A 15,747-nucleotide genomic window follows, 5' to 3' on the forward strand; every position below is an offset into this window, starting at 1 on the left:
AGCGGCTATGCACCTTGATATCTTCAGTCTGTTGGTGAACACCTTGTGACGTGCTGGATTGAAATCTCACTGGATTATATAACATTTTTATGTGGGTCGGAGGCAACTTGTGCTGCAGGCAGGCAAGCGAGCGGGAAAGAACCATACACACATCCACAAGATGCAAGTTCGAATCCAGTTTTATTATTGTTAAGCTGTACAATTTATATTTTTCTGAGTCCTGTCCACGCGAGCACGAGCACAGCACGCCATCACGATTGGTCAGCACGCGCTGTCCACGCGCCCCAGGTAACCCACCGATTTGTGGTTTTGAAGCCCACATTTGCACACCGTTTCCGTTATCACTGTTTTTCCCATCCTGTTTCTGCTGACTCCTGCATTCCTGCAGCAGCAAGCCGTTTCTTGTTTATCTTACCGTTACCTCCTGACCTTTTCAGAACTCAGGATAATCATGCAGAATTGCTAAGGCCCCGACATTTCCCCCCTTTCGCTTAAGCACAGAATCAAAACTGTGAATGATACAATCTTGAAGACACCTAAAGATACATGGAACAACAAGCAATAAAACCAGAATAAAAATGAGTATAGACAACCCTTGTTTCAGTACATCTTTTAGCCAACCTCCTATTCCCCATGATGCCAGCCAGGCATCCAATCCCGCAGATCCTTCTTTTACATGATGCATGCGTTCCTTAATTTCTTGTAGCTGTTTGTGTATGCTTTGTGAATGATCAGATAAATTCATACAACACATTCCCTCAAAATCCTGACACCCATGCCCATGTGCTAAAAGCAAAAGGTCAGTCGCTGCTCTATTTTGCAAAACCGCATGTCTCAAGCTATTTACATCGCTAGCTAAACCTGTTAAGATTTCAGAAGTAGAGTTAAATTGTTTTACAGCCCAGCACGCCAAAGTTTTAATTTTCTTCCAGTTTGCTGCCGCCATGCCCCCTGGGGTCATCACAATCAGGTGTTAAGTCTTTGAGATCTCTCTTGGTCCGAATGTGATTTGTCTGTCTTACCAGGTCACGCATGGCGGGTGCAAACATGGTTAACTTCCCAATGTAACATGGTCCTCCCACGGGACGAAAAGGAATACCAGGCCAAGCTCTATCACCACATATTAGAAAATAACCCTCAGGTAGTATTTTAGCAGACACGTTTTCTACATTTAACTCCCCGGCATGTTTGGAGGTATTCCAATGACTAGATTGCCCGGTCACATTTTGGTAGCCCAGATAATATTGCATTACGCCGTCGGCATGCATGAGACGTTTCCATGAGTCTCCAAAATGGACGACTCCGGATCCATTGATCGGCAAAATCTTTGGGTATATATTGGTACAATTTGTTTGGTTAGAAACATCGCTCACACTTATGACAGGAGGAAACGATCCCCACAAATCCAATTCTTGTAAGGGTAAAGGTGCCGACTCGTTGAGTTGAATATCAACTGTTGTAAAAAACGTGCTTCTTTTACAATAGGCCAATTCCACGATTTTGTACATTCGCCCCGTGAGTTGTCGTCTCTCCACTGCCAATAAGAGTTATTAATAGCAGTGTAGTTCACTCCCAAATGGCTAAAGTCTGGCCAATTTATGTATGGATAACCAATTAGACAAGTTCGAAAAGGATCACTGGCTTTTTGGAGGGATAGACAAAATTCTGTAACCCCAGACACATTGGCCCAAGTAACCCACATATTTTGTCTTGGGTCAATGTTGTGGATGGCTGTGACAGGGATGATGCTGGATAGAATTAGGTGGTAATACCAGATAGTCTTAGTTTTGTTGTTTACGTTGCCATTTTTCCTTGCGTTTGCTAATCCGTAATTTATGAAATGTAAAACAAACCCGATCCATGTTTTTGGGGAGGGACCATCCGCACCCTAGGGATACACAAGTTTTCATCACAGAACCAATCAAGGATCTTGGTGTCATTTTGAGTCATGATTCGGTCATATTCATGTTGTGTACTCCACCTCTGTTCCGCTATCCACCTTTGTTCCTGGCTTGGCCTACTATGATCAGAGAGGTAAAAACAACACAAGCAAACTTGTCTTGATTATAGGTAAAAGCCATCCTGATATTTACCAACAGACCATTTAGTCAATTTTAACCAGCATTAACTTGCAATATCTTCAATATCTGCTTCCAATCTCCGAAGGCTAGCAGCATCAACTTACCATAATTAAATCTATATAACACATTCTCTTAAAATCTTAATATTCATTAAGTATTTAAGTTCACACACACAGATATCTGCGCAGCTTTTTTCACTCATACAGCTTTTTTCCCAGTCATTCAGAAGGTGGGCACCTCAATCATCCTTCATTCACACATAGCTGGGATTTTTATTATATTTTTCATTTCAACCACAAATCTCAGATTCCTAAGTATTGTTGGCTTCTCAGTGCTTTTCAGTCTGCCATCTCCGGTGGTCATGTTCAGCAATTCCACCTGTCCTGAAAAGGAATCAATACAAGGAAACAAAAGGCCTAACAAACCTAAATGAGATCCATTTCTGATCCAGGACCTGTTTATGTACATGCATATTCTCCTCCCCTCTTTTGTTTTGAAAATATGCTTGGTGTGTAAAATGCTTTTTGACAATAATTTGATTTCTGAGTGAGTTAGTCTTGCTTTAGAATACCAAAAGCTATGCAGTATAACAGAAATAACGTCAGGTGAACTGAAAAAAAAAGAAGACAAAGAATCATCTGTGTACATTTTAAATTCCCACCTGAAATGTATCTTAACCTGATGCCAGAAAGGGGGAAAAGAAAAGAAGGTATAATCTGCAATTATAAAATTACTTTAACCAAGTAACCAGGATCAATTATAGACCTCTTAAACCTTTAACTATTCCCCAGTAAGTTCCACTTCTCTGTCAACTGTGACAAACTCAGTGAAAAACACCACCATGCACATGAAAGGTCTCTTCAAAACTCCCTTTTTCCCCTTTTTTTTTCTTTTTTTTTTTTTATTTTCCTCTTTTTTTTCTTTTTTCTTTTTTTTCTATTTTTTCCTTTTTTTGTTTGTTTGTTTTTTGTTTTTTGTTTTGTTTTTTGAATCAGCTGTAGTTTCAGCAGCTTTGTTTTAACACCACAAGTGCTAAGCCCTGCAGGTGTGTGTCCTCCGGGACTCCCCTCAGCGCAGGCAGCAGCGTGCCCCGCTCTGGCTCGGAGCTCGCAGTGTCCCGGCTCCGCAGCCCGGCGTGGTCACATCAACAGGAGCCCCGTCCCCGCTCTGCTCCCAGCACGGTTCTGCCTAGGCGTCCTGCTCTGTGCTGGCTCTCCTCCGCCGATGTTGTCTCTGTGCTCTCTGGATGTTGGTATTTCCGATGTTTGAAATGTAGTCAGGTTTCAGTTTCTGTCCATCTGCCTCTTTCAGCCGTTTGCACTGTTAACAAAAAGCTTAAAAAACCGTTGCTTTTAAAAGTTCCGTCAGTTCTAAGTAGTTACCGTGCAGAAAAAAATGAGAGCAGTCAGACAATTTTACCGAGGGTCTGCGTGGAGAAAAAAAAAGAGGCTTCAGGGTCGCAGCCAATCCCTTGTTCCACGGTGGGTCTCGAACCTATGAACCCAGTGATTCACTATCCGAGCTCCTTTGGGACTAGCTGCGCTCCCTTCGACCTACCCAGGCTCTCTTCAACTAACACAGCAGCAACAGCCCTAGGGAGTTTCTGCGTTTGAAAGGTTTCAGACATCACTTTCACACAAGCTTTTGTTTTTCAGTCTTGCCTTTTGTTCAAGTTAAAACATTTTTAAAAGTTCAAAGAATGTCTTGGGCGAGCTTTACGGAATTCTACAGTGAATAGTTGCCGTCCTTCGTAGAGTGGAGCGGCGCGGGAGGGAAGGGGGTGGGGAGGCTCCGGGCGCCTCTGCCTTCCCGTGTCTTCCAGCAGCCCTCCATATTGCCTCGCCCCCACCCCCCCCCCGTCTCGGCTCGTCTTCAGCACACACTGCGGGGGGGTAAAGGGGGGGGAACGGGAAGGTTTCGATCGCGATCTGAGGCGGGCCCGGTATTTTACTTTCGATTTGTACTTCAGGCAATTGCTTTTCGTTACTGGGTGTTCCACGGTGGTAATTCGTCATCTAAACCCCACGCTATTTGTTCTGCCTTAGTCATGACAGGACATGTCAACGGAGGATAATTAGGGGGGTCTCCAAGAGGGGGCCAGACACCCTGCATTTCAGCCGCGCGTTCTGCCTTTGTTTGAGAGCTATCGGGAGGCCGCACTGCAACGACTTACGCCTCGCCATGTAGCCGTTCAATCAGTATTCGCAGAGTACGGTAAGTTTTTGCTAATGTCTTTGCCCCTTTCGTTCCAAGTTGTACCGATTCCCACAAGTCCTCCCCCACCTTTTGCCACGTCTCAGTCTTATATATATCTTCCGTGGAGGAGAAAAATCCACGGCGGTGACACCAACATAGTAAATCTATCAGCGCCGAACGCGGCAACTGAGTGTCAGTCTTATCAGCCAATTTCATTAGGCTATCGACAACCGCCTTTTCCACTGCTAACGCAGTTAATCTCATCCTGCTTATCTTCCTGACTCACCGGTCAGTCCGTGCACGATCCGCCTTTATTCTGGCGCCCAGCTATAACTTCGCTGGCAAGCAGGATCCTCGCAGGCTCTGCAGTCCGATGTTCGATCGTCCCCAAGCACGTACGTCGGGGTTCACCAGATGCTGCAGGCAGGCAAGCGAGCGGGAAAGAACCATACACACATCCACAAGATGCAAGTTCGAATCCAGTTTTATTATTGTTAAGCTGTACAATTTATATTATTCTGAGTCCTGTCCACGCGAGCACGAGCACAGCACGCCGTCACGATTGGTCAGCACGCGCTGTCCACGCGCCCCAGGTAACCCACCGATTTGTGGTTTTGAAGCCCACATTTGCACACCGTTTCTGTTATCACTGTTTTTCCCATCCTGCTTCTGCTGACTCCTGCATTCCTGCAGCAGCAAGCCGTTTCTTGTTTATCTTACCGTTACCTCCTGACCTTTTCAGAACTCAGGATAATCATGCAGAATTGCTAAGGCCCCGACAAACTTGCTGCGTGGTGGGGGTGGGGAAGGGCTGGGCACTGGGGGACAAGGTCAGGCCTGCCCTCAGAAAGCCCTTGACAGCGCCAGACGCCTGCGTTGGGCAGCTGTCCACCAAAAAGGACACACGGGTAGCCCACGCCACGCCCCCTGGAGCCTGTGATTGCCTACAGCACACCTCACTCTGGCCAGGGCGCTACTGAGTGGTCGATGACCTGCATGTCCCGCCTGCGAGGCCTGACCATGCTGGCCGAACCTTATAAATGCGGGAGCACAGGGGCTCAGCCTGTGTGGGGGTGTTTCTCTTCTGGCTGACACTGTGTGAGCCATCGGATCCTCGGCTGTAACTATTTTTGTCTTATTCTCTTTCTTCTCTTCTCTTTCTCTATTTTTGTTAATCTCTGTGCTTCCTTTACTCTTTCCCTTACTCTTCTTTAACTCTTTCCTTTACTCTAATTTTCCTTGAGTGACTTAAAACCAATGACTCGTGTTTACTAAGCTGGTGTACAGATTACTTTGTAGAGGTGCTTTAGTGGACTGGATCTTTGTGCTGGGTGTTCTGGTGAAATATCTCTGCCTTGGTTATACGCTATCTCTGTAAAACCTTTTGCCCAAATGTTTATTTTCTCACTAAGTTGAAAGAAATTCCCTTAGAGAAAGTGTGGCACCGTTTCCTCTGCACATGAATTTGAGGTAATAACGAACTAAAGGCTTTTTAAAAGTTTGGTTCTTTTGAAGCCTTAAATAGGAGTAATATTCCCAGTTGAGCCTGGGACTTCAAAACTGGGGTGTTGCATACCCTTGTTTTGTTCCCAGTACTTGCTACTACAGAATGATGAGCAAGTACACCAAGTAGTTTGTGTAACACTCTCAAATCTATTAAAGATGAATGAGCTTTAATTCCCTGCAGAAATTTGACTGTATCCTGACACATTTTTCAGCCAATATTGCAATATTCTATTTTTATACTAAAACACTGAATAAATGTTCTTTTGAAGTAATTGTAGGCCTAAGTTTTTTCTAATTTAAGAATTCTGCTTCATCTACATGTTAAAGCAATACCAATTGCCAATCGTTGAAAAAGTGTTTTCCTGAGGTGATCCTTTGAAAAACAAAGTAAATCCCAAGAGATTTAGTTCCTCCCTGCAGACAAAAAATGATGCTTTTATCTTGACTGGCCATGAAATAGTGATAGAACTACCACTGAAATCACATGGGTGAGAGCACAACCTAAAGCGAAATAAGTGGTCAGTCCCAATTTGCAGCCCAGGGCCAAGCTTTTTCTTACATTCTCTTTCCTATGAGCAAGCAACAAAGTCAGAAAATTCAGTAAAGTGTTTGTCAACCCCCTAAAGTCAGGAAGCCTTTCCATTATTTTGCAATATGATCAGGCTGCTTGAAGGAATGGTAAAATGAAGTTTTAGCACAGGAACTGTAGACAGGCCAAGAGTTAGACATTCAGATGCAAATAGTGAAATACTACTAACAAGGCAACAGAAAGTATAGCCATAGGGGTTTCCAAGATCTTCAGCCCTTGAACACTCTACCCACCACTCTTCCCAAAATTGCTGTAGAAAATCAAAGGCAGCTATAAATAGTCTATTAAAAAAAAAAAAAAAAAAGGGCAAACGCCCCCCCCCCTCCCCAAACCACAAAGCAACTGTCAATTCATAGACCCTCTGGGAACCAAAACCCGATGGTCAGTGATTCCTGAAAAAAAAACCAAAATGCCATCTAAGTTTGAGTGCATAAATCCTTCTTGAAAAATACTTGCCTAAGCATCTGTTATTTTGTTAACTTATGATAGGCCCAGGAGAAGGCCCTTCAGTCACTGGGGTCTCTCCAGGACAGCAGACTGCAAAAATCTCTGCAATGACGCATTCAAAAATTAACCTGGCAACTCAAAGTTCATGATGAAACTGTGCAATTTATTTTCATGAACTAGATTTGGTCTGACATTTTTCTAAACTACTTAGACAAGGTAATTTTTCATTTCAGGGTAGCAAAGGAGATTTATTGTACCAGACTGTTGATGGTCTGAAACTAAGTAATTGATGAGAAGTAATTGTTGTGTTTTGAGCATGGTGGCAATATTATGAAATCTTGGAGACCACAGAGGGCAGAACTTGTTCAGGCCTGATTGTGTGAATATTTGTGTGTGTGTGTGTGTGTACACCTCTGTGTATGAATATAATAGGTCGTATATTTAAAAGAGCTGCTTTCTTGTCTTGGTTTGCCTACTTTCCTATCTAAGTATGTGATTTATAGGATCTCTTGTCATAGATGTCATGAAACAGGACATGACAATGATTATTCTTTAAAATGTCTGGAAATAATTGCACGTCTTTCTTATGATGCTTTGTGTCTTTCTTTTTTGTGCAGATCATGGAAGGAGAAGAACTACCTGGTCTTTTGGTAAATGAAATCGGTGGCATACTTGGGATACTGCACAGCCATGTGGCATTCCTGAGGAAACATTTCTACCTCATCACCATGAAGGAATTGCTTGAAAACAGGAAGCATTTAAGTAAAAAGGTCCAAGCAATCTATATGTGGTGGCACAAACCAGTCATTGACCGAGAGCTCCTCCAAAGCCTGCCAAACTTGAAAGTGATTGCGAATTCAGGAGTGGGGATGGATCATCTGGATCTGAAACTTATAGCTAGCTTTGGTGTGAAGATGGCTAATGCTCCACGTGCTGTTTCCAACAGCACAGCAGATGCTGGGATGGCTTTGCTGCTAGCATCTGCTAGAAGAGTAGTGGAAGGTAACATTGCAATTCTTTTGTGACTTCTAAAAGTCGTACAAGATTTACCTACCATTAACTTGAATTTTCTTATAGAGTTATGTGTAGTGCTTATAGTTTCCCATAAAATGTGAATTAAGTAGGATAAATATACTTAAATTGTTACATCATACACAGGCATACATAACCAGTATTTCAACCACATATAAATGAAATCATATGAATTTAGTTTTCATAGGGTTGAAAATACTTGACCAGAATCTAATCACATTTCATTTAAACACAACTTTCTGCTTTATGGACCAAGTGTTCCTAGAAACTGGAGTTTAGCTTTTAAAATAAATATGGCTGTAGACTTTATTTAACAGTTTCAGGTGAACAACACACTGATGTGTGCTTTCTACATACAAAAACTTTAAATTTCATTACCTTCTGCAGCAGTGCATTTTCAGTGACTATGATATTTGGCTGACATAAGATGTGCTTTTCAATGTGACAGTGTTACAATGCTATAAGCAGAAGTGGGGGATGCCAAAGATCAGACAATCGCTGCAGCCACAGGCTGGCAGAATAAATTAGAGTATGAGAGGCAACAGTGAAGCAAAACAAGGGTATATAGAATCATATAATAATAATAGTGGCCCATAATGCTGATAGAGGCATGGGCATATTCTTGGGGACTGAAATGCATTGGTGCAGAATTGGGGCATTTAAGGGGCAGTAGAGAGTAATAAAGGAGCCTACTACCATTTCGGCTTATAACATCTTTTCTAGTTTCTTCAGCAATTTTTTTCTTGCTATTTCCCCAAATAGACCTACCCTTGGCTTGATTAGAATGCCTCCTGCTTCAGGAAAAGATCACCCAGATTTATCCTGTTAAATTTACCTGACTTTGACTTGCCAAATCCTGCACCACAGCATTCACAGAAACTCAGAGGAGTTTTGTCCCACTCTAAATCTGTTTCTACATCACAAGGAGGAGACAGATTAAAAAGGAGATTAATTTCTTGTTCCCATCTACATAAACTATCCCTGGTGGCATTTCTGACAGCTCTGCCCTCAGATTACTGAGATTTTTTCCCTGAGTCTTTTTTTTAATACTTTAACAACATTCTGCTTATGTTCTAGAAAAGCTGGCAATGTCGGAAGACTGAAATATCAGAAGCTTGTCATCTTCCTAGAAAACTAAGTGCTGACTCTGTGTATATAACTGTATTGTATGTGCTTAGAACTATCCAAAATTGTGCAGGCTTAACAGATAATTATGGAAATTACCACAGTGATTCTTAAACCAGTTGCACTTTTCTTTCAAAGGAGAGTGACAGATGTGAACAGGAAACCTGCTTTTATTCTAAATAAGCAAACCTAATATCTGGTGGTGTTGTCCACATGACATTTCCAAACTCTGCATTGTTATTGGTGATAATTATTTTGATTGTTGATGAAGAACAGGGCAATATTTTCATGAGTCTAAAACAGGAGAAGGAATTTTGGGAGAAATTACATCAGAAAGCTTTTCGTAGTAGAGTAAGAATTAATGATAATGTCATATATACATGTAGGAGGGAAAGATGATATATCAGGGAGTTACCTAGGACAATCACAAGATCATGTGTTCATAATCATTAGAAGTGTGCTGTAGTAGCATAACAAATTCAGACTCTTTTGCCTTGTTCCTCTGTGTTGGACTCCATTCACTTCTCATATTTGAGTATTTTTCCTGCAGTCCATCACATTGCAATTTCTTCAAATGTGGATTACTGTGAAGCTGATATTCTGGGAGTTAAAATTTCTGGATCTACTCTGGGGATTGTTGGCATGGGCCGCATTGGATATAAGATTGCTCTGAGAGCCAAAGCATTTGAAATGAAGATTTTGTACCACAACAGGACACGGAGGTAAAGATTTACTTTAAGTGCAGCAGAAACTCTCTTCTTTTCTCAGTATTTTCTTTTCAAGGAATTATGTCAGAAATATAGCAAAAAATGAGGGACTAAGGCCAAGATTGAAACAAAAGAGAAAAAAAAAAGAATGGTTGCCTTAAATCAGTCCTGTAAAGAGTTACTTGGTGATTAAACACTTGGAAACTTAATTTAGGTTTTATATTAGAAATTTCAAGGTTTCTTGCAGATGTGAGCAGAAAAATGGAAATCAAGCTTATACTTTTTTTTTTGTTCTTATTATATCATACTATAGTGACACATAACTCTACTTTTTGTTTATTTTTAGTGCATATATTGAGGGATCTTGTTGAAACTCAGTGTCTGGAAAACTAAGAAACTTATACTTGGCCCAATATGATTCACTTGAGAGCTGTTTTTGCTAAAAACCTCTTTCTCCTCAAGCCATTTTAGCAAGTATTTAACCTTATTTCACCTTTTATTTCTAGCCCCTCCTAACTCGTGAGTCTGGGAATCTGATCCTTGTTCGACATTCAGCACAAGGGCTCTTCACTGTAAAAGCAAACAAGATCCCCACATATGACTCGAGGCCCTTGCAATCAGGCAAGGTGCAGACAACGAGCAGAACAAATATTCGTTGCTATAAACCATGACCTGCCCTGAGAGAACTTTAATCCTCTCTGACTGAAGGGAGAAGCTGCAGTGCTAGAACATGTGGCTGTCAGTGATTCTCTCCGTATGCAGACTGCAGAAGGAGGGTCACTGCTCTGGCTAGCCCTAGTCAAATCAGAAGGGTGCATGAGGCCAGAAATGCTTGGCATTTCTGTTACTCAGGAAAACAGCTGAGCAAACTCACATTAAAAAAAAAGTACTAGTGAACAACCTCCTTAAGATCTTTCAGAATTTCTTCATAAACCACTTGAAACAAAGATAAAAAAAGGCACAAATCCTTTTATTATTTTTTCCCTGTGGATCGTCACAAACTACCTCTGTTTAATATTTCCTACTCTTTAAAGTAATATTTATGTAAGAGTGCTGTGATGAATGATCAATGCACAGTGCAACAGAAATTAAAAACCTTTTTATTTTAAAGTATAAGCTTTTGTGTTGAATCAAGATGCATTCTGCATGATGCAAAATTGGCTGTAGTTCCAGTCTGTTGTGTTCCTACTTATTCTCTGCTTATTGACCTGAACATGAAAGAAAACAATGAAGTGCATGTGTTAGGAGACACATGGTCCAAAGTTACACTGAAGTTATTTTGTTAGTGTGACTTCCTTATTTCTAAATTAGGGAGGAGATAACTTAAAACCCTTCTCTTGCAGTCAGGAGCAGAAAATTGTACACAGGATCTCCTGTCATTGCTTCTTTGGGTGCCAAAGTTCAGGAATCAAAATTTACAAAGAACGGGAGAAATAACGAGTATTCCTTTTTATTGTAAAAAATGAAAACTAAAAATCTCTCTCTACTTTGGTAATTTTTTTTGCTGAACACTTAATTCTGTTCAGCTAGAAGGCTGGCAAAGAGCTGCCTTGCTGATTTCACTCATGAAAAAATTACAAGCTTACTGAGGGTGCCAACAGGATGAGGACCACCAGCATGCTCAGCGCTTACATGGATGAGTTCTGGTGAATAACACTACTCTGGTTTGAGCATCTTCTCCACTGGGGATCCTGGAGAATGAACCATGTGCTGCCATCTGCTCCAGTGCTTATCCTTAGTCCATTTGCAGACTTTATAAGAAGCCCCTAGACCCTGCAGTGGCTTGAAGCCTTACAGAATGGTCTAAACACCCAGCTGAGCCTAAATTAACCTTTATTTGCCACTTGTTTGCTACATGGATGTAATAATCAGATCCTTTATTCTGTATACTGGTGACATCAGTGAAGAAAATATTTTCATGACTGATGCCCTGGAATACTTTTTCTCCCACTAGGAAAGCGCAGGAGGAGCAAGCTGTTGGTGCCACTTACTGCGAAAAGATAGACAGCTTACTCCAGCAGTCAGATTTTGTGATGGTGGTGGTGAGCCTGACGCCTCAGACACGCAGCCTGATTGGGAAGAGAGAGCTGGAGCTGATGAAACCCACAGCTACTCTGATTAACATCAGCCGAGGTACCATCCAGAACAGTTGACTGGCCAGAAAGCACGGGCCAGCTCCTGTTGTGTCGCACACAGCACCGTGCTGCAGCCAGCGCACAGGTGGTGCACATGGCGAGGACAGATTGGGCATGGCAAAAATTCCTCCCTCTCCTCTTCCGTTCTCCTTTCACTCTGAGCTCGTTACCTGCAACGCAAGTTGCACTCAGAGACACTCTTATTCCAAACCAGGTGCAGTAGTTGACCAAGAGGCGCTGGTGATGGCTCTGCAGACTGGTGTTATTGGGGCCGCGGCTTTGGATGTCACCTGCCCAGAACCACTGCCCAGGTTGTCATCTCTGCTTATTTCTTGGAAAGGATGGGTGAGCCCTGCCGAGGCTGAAGGTATCCCTGCAGCAGGCAGGGACCTGGTTGAGGCAGCCACCCCGCTACTTGGAATGGGGGTTTGGGTAAAAGTGCCATGAATATGAATGGATGCAGACCAGATGTTGGGACTGATAACAGGCCAAGGGGAAGCCTAGGTGCCAGGAAACAGCAGGAGGCAGGGAGAGCATTAGACCAGCTCTGTAGAATCACCCTGTGAAGCTGCAGCAGTGCTTCACTCGCAAATTGCTTTATTAGAAGGTGCAACTTGCCATGAATGGGTGAAAGCTCCTTGAGCCCTCTTCTCTTCTAAGACCTACTGCATTGCCCTGAGGTGTCCTTCCCCACAGGCTTCCTTCCACAATATGAGGCTGAAGTAATGCAGACCTCTTGGGCCCAGAGGCTGCTTGGCTTCTGTAAAAAGACACCTGTACCATGGTGGTGCATCTCGGAGTTAAACTGTGCTGGCTGCATTTTGGGTGTGGGAGGAGTTTGGTCTTGTTATGCCTGTGTGGGAATGAATAACTACAGCTCAGACCATTGTATAGTGTGAATGTGTCAGGAGGACTTAATCCTTTCTTCTGACATAGTTTGAATTGCTGCCCAATGGGAAAACTCTGTTTATGGAGAAAAGAGCACAGTATAAACTCTTAACATGTTCTCTTACAGTCCAAAATTACTTCAACACAGGTGATTGGGTTCTGTGGTTCTAAGCGGGACTTGTTATATCAAATTAACTTCAAATAAAGTGCAAAAGCTAAAGTAGGAGCCCTCTTTATTTGAACGAACAACAGTAAATAACAGCTCTTTTTTCTTTTCTTCCAGAGATCATCCATTGTTAAAATTAAAGAATGTCATTATAACGCCTCACCTCGGCATTAAAACAGACAAGACCGCTTACATGATAACAGAGGAAGCAGTTGAAAATATACTAGCAGCTCTAAATGGTCTCCCCATGCCCAGTGAAGTGCTCCCTAGTTGATGTGCAAAAGGATAACACATCTCTTTTTATTAGTTTCTTTCCCTCCATCAGCTCTAAAGGTTTTCATTCTTATGTTTTTTCCCTTAAGATGAACCTATTTCAAGCTCATGAATATAGATTTCCTGCCTTAGCTTTTTTTTTTTGCCTGATCCCATATAATGCTGCCTTATAACACATAATGTAGACATAGATAATGTGTGTCCTTGTCCAGGGTCATGCTTAAGCTAGTCTATACAACCCAGCTGGGAAATGTATGCATTATGTTACATGAAAGTCTTCTAGGGGAACGCAATACTTCAGAAGCATAAACCTAAGAAACAGTTATTGTGCAAGCACCTTATTAACACTGCAGGCATCAGCTCACCCTGCAGGATTACATGGACACGAATGGTAATATTTAATGATGGGATAAAGTTCACAGAGTACACAATACTTCTCTCCGCATGGCCACAGACCCATTTCAGAGTGCTCTGTACAATGCTGGTATAACAAATCCCTTTCTGTAATAGAAAACTAATAGCACACAGCAACACAATGTGATTTAGCTCAACAGACCCCATGAAGGTCTATAAGGTACTCTACAAATTAAATCTACATAGAACATGGTAGTGCACTGGTGCAATTGACTTTTTCTGTCACATATGTTGCTATACAGATACATCTCCAATAGAGATGTATCAGCTCCTGAACCATAGCTTTAAAATCAGATGTTCAAGTTGCACAAAAAAACTTTGAAGCCGTCTGATTCTCTCCACATCTAACCACATAACACACCTATTTTCTTCACATTTGATAGGTATGTCCTGGATTTTTGCTTGAAAAAGAGTGACATTCCTTTAACTATTATTTTTTGGCTCCTCTAACAACTTGTTCCTTCATTTTGTTCATTCAAAATTGTTGATTTGATATACAAAGTTAAAAACTTCCTGGTGTTTTCAATGGTTTTTTGTCCTTCAGGACTAAAATGTCTCAATTCATAGGGAGAATAACTTTTAAGAGGGACTTTACAATGGTCCTTTGATCTCCGGTAACAGTAAGCAGTAAGTTAAAAGATCACCCATTACATCTTATCAGCAAAGCAGTTTGGAAGTTTTGGATGTGAAACAGGTAACGTGTAAGCATTTTATAGTTTGTTAGGGTTTTTTTAAGGAAGAAAATTGAAGTAGACTTACGTAAGAGTCCAGTTAATATGCCTTAGCTCCATCTTGCTAGTTAATGAATTTTTGCTTTAACTGTCTGAACTTGAAACTCATATAAGCAAATGATACTAAAAAATCATCAGCAGGATAACAAGAATAATATATGGCTTTATATAATTACTATGAAATGTTATTATATTTTATCTTTTTATTAGTAATTTTTCAGAGGATTTGGTGTTAAACTTGACTGCCTTAATGTTCAGCATATTAAAATGTATTTGGTAGAATTCAAGATAACAGGATTTTGTAATCCATTTTTTAAAAGCGCTACAGTAGTCAGGAAAGGCACAGCAGCATCCCATGGCTGATTGTTTCTTAGTGCGGAAGGAGAGGAATTCCTGGTGCCCACAGCAGTGGTGTGTCCCGGCTCCTGAGCTACTCTCACCACAGAAGCTAGGCGTCCTCTCCAGTGGCTGCTGACCAGCAAGGGGGATCACTTCAATGCAACCTTAGTGAACCGAGTACTGAAGCTGTACTTCCCAGCCTCCATCTCCAGGAATGGAGGTTGAGGGAGGTGATTCTGCCTCTCTGCTCTGCTCTTGTGAGACCCACCTGGAGTGCTGTGTCCAGATCTGGGGTCCCTAGCACAGGAGTGACATGGACCTATTGGAGCGAGTCCAGAGGAGGGCCATGAAAATGATCAGAGAGGATTAAGGACCTCTCCCATGAGGAAAGGCTGAGAGAGTTGAGGTTGTTCAGCCTGGAGAAGAGAAGGCTCTGGGATAACCTGATAGCAGCATTCCAGTATCTTAAAGGTGTCCACAAGAGAGCTGGACAGGAACTTTTTACAAGGGTGTATACTGACAAACAAGGGGGTATGGGTTTAAGCTGAAGTGGTGAAGCACTGGAAAAGGTTGCCCAGAGAGGCTGAGGAACATCCCTCACACTGTTCAAGGCCAGGCTGGATGAGACTTCAAGCAACCTGATCTAGTGAAAGGCATCCCTGTTCACAGCTGGAGGGTTGGAACTAGATGATCTTTAAGGTCTTTTCCAACCCAAACCATTCTATGATCTACAGCACAAGTAACCTTGTCTGGAAAATTTTCATGCATTTGTTAGCTGGGATACACAGGACTGCCTGTAGCTGGGGTAACAGCTGCAGTGCCTAAGGACGTGAGCCTGGCACAGTTGTTTTACTCTCAAAGAGAGGTTCTGAGGGTATTCCGAGAATCATTTAGGTTGGAAAAAAATATTCATGTGTACAATGAGAGTTGTCACTCGTGTTTGCTGATCAGAGACAACTCTGTCCCACGTGAACTCCTGCACAATGACTATGTGTAATGAACAACAGAGGGATCAGACCACAGCTGGCCTTCGAAAACGATGCGGGGGGGGGGGGGAGGATGGGGAAGGGTGCAGGGCATTCATGCAAAATCCCTTTTATTCTGAAATCACAAAAAGC

The 15,747-nt window shown here is 42.2% G+C and overlaps 1 protein-coding gene across 5 annotated transcripts; it reads left to right on the top strand.

Moving 5' to 3' along the window:
- The first annotated feature begins 127 nt into the window (after window positions 1-127).
- LOC126636487 (probable 2-ketogluconate reductase) lies at window positions 128-15,646 on the top strand. Of its 5 annotated transcripts, XM_050308754.1 has the most exons (7): window positions 3,966-4,295; window positions 4,571-4,870; window positions 7,437-7,821; window positions 9,527-9,698; window positions 11,638-11,816; window positions 12,033-12,129; window positions 12,990-15,645. In XM_050308754.1, the coding sequence occupies exons 3-7, from the start codon at window positions 7,440-7,442 to the stop codon at window positions 13,144-13,146; spliced, it is 987 nt and encodes a 328-aa protein (XP_050164711.1). In that variant the 5' UTR covers window positions 3,966-4,295; window positions 4,571-4,870; window positions 7,437-7,439; the 3' UTR covers window positions 13,147-15,645. The 5 variants fall into 5 exon arrangements, with proteins under 5 accessions (XP_050164741.1, XP_050164719.1, XP_050164711.1 ...); XM_050308784.1 differs by lacking the exons at window positions 3,966-4,295; window positions 4,571-4,870 and adding an exon at window positions 128-288 and having other exon boundaries at window positions 12,990-14,529; XM_050308762.1 differs by lacking the exon at window positions 4,571-4,870 and having other exon boundaries at window positions 3,965-4,295; window positions 12,990-15,646.
- Window positions 15,647-15,747: the final 101 nt, after the last annotated feature.

This window comes from Myiozetetes cayanensis, unplaced genomic scaffold (assembly GCF_022539395.1).
Source record: "Myiozetetes cayanensis isolate MyiCay16 unplaced genomic scaffold, myiCay2020 scf1, whole genome shotgun sequence".
NCBI lineage: Eukaryota > Metazoa > Chordata > Aves > Passeriformes > Tyrannidae > Myiozetetes > Myiozetetes cayanensis.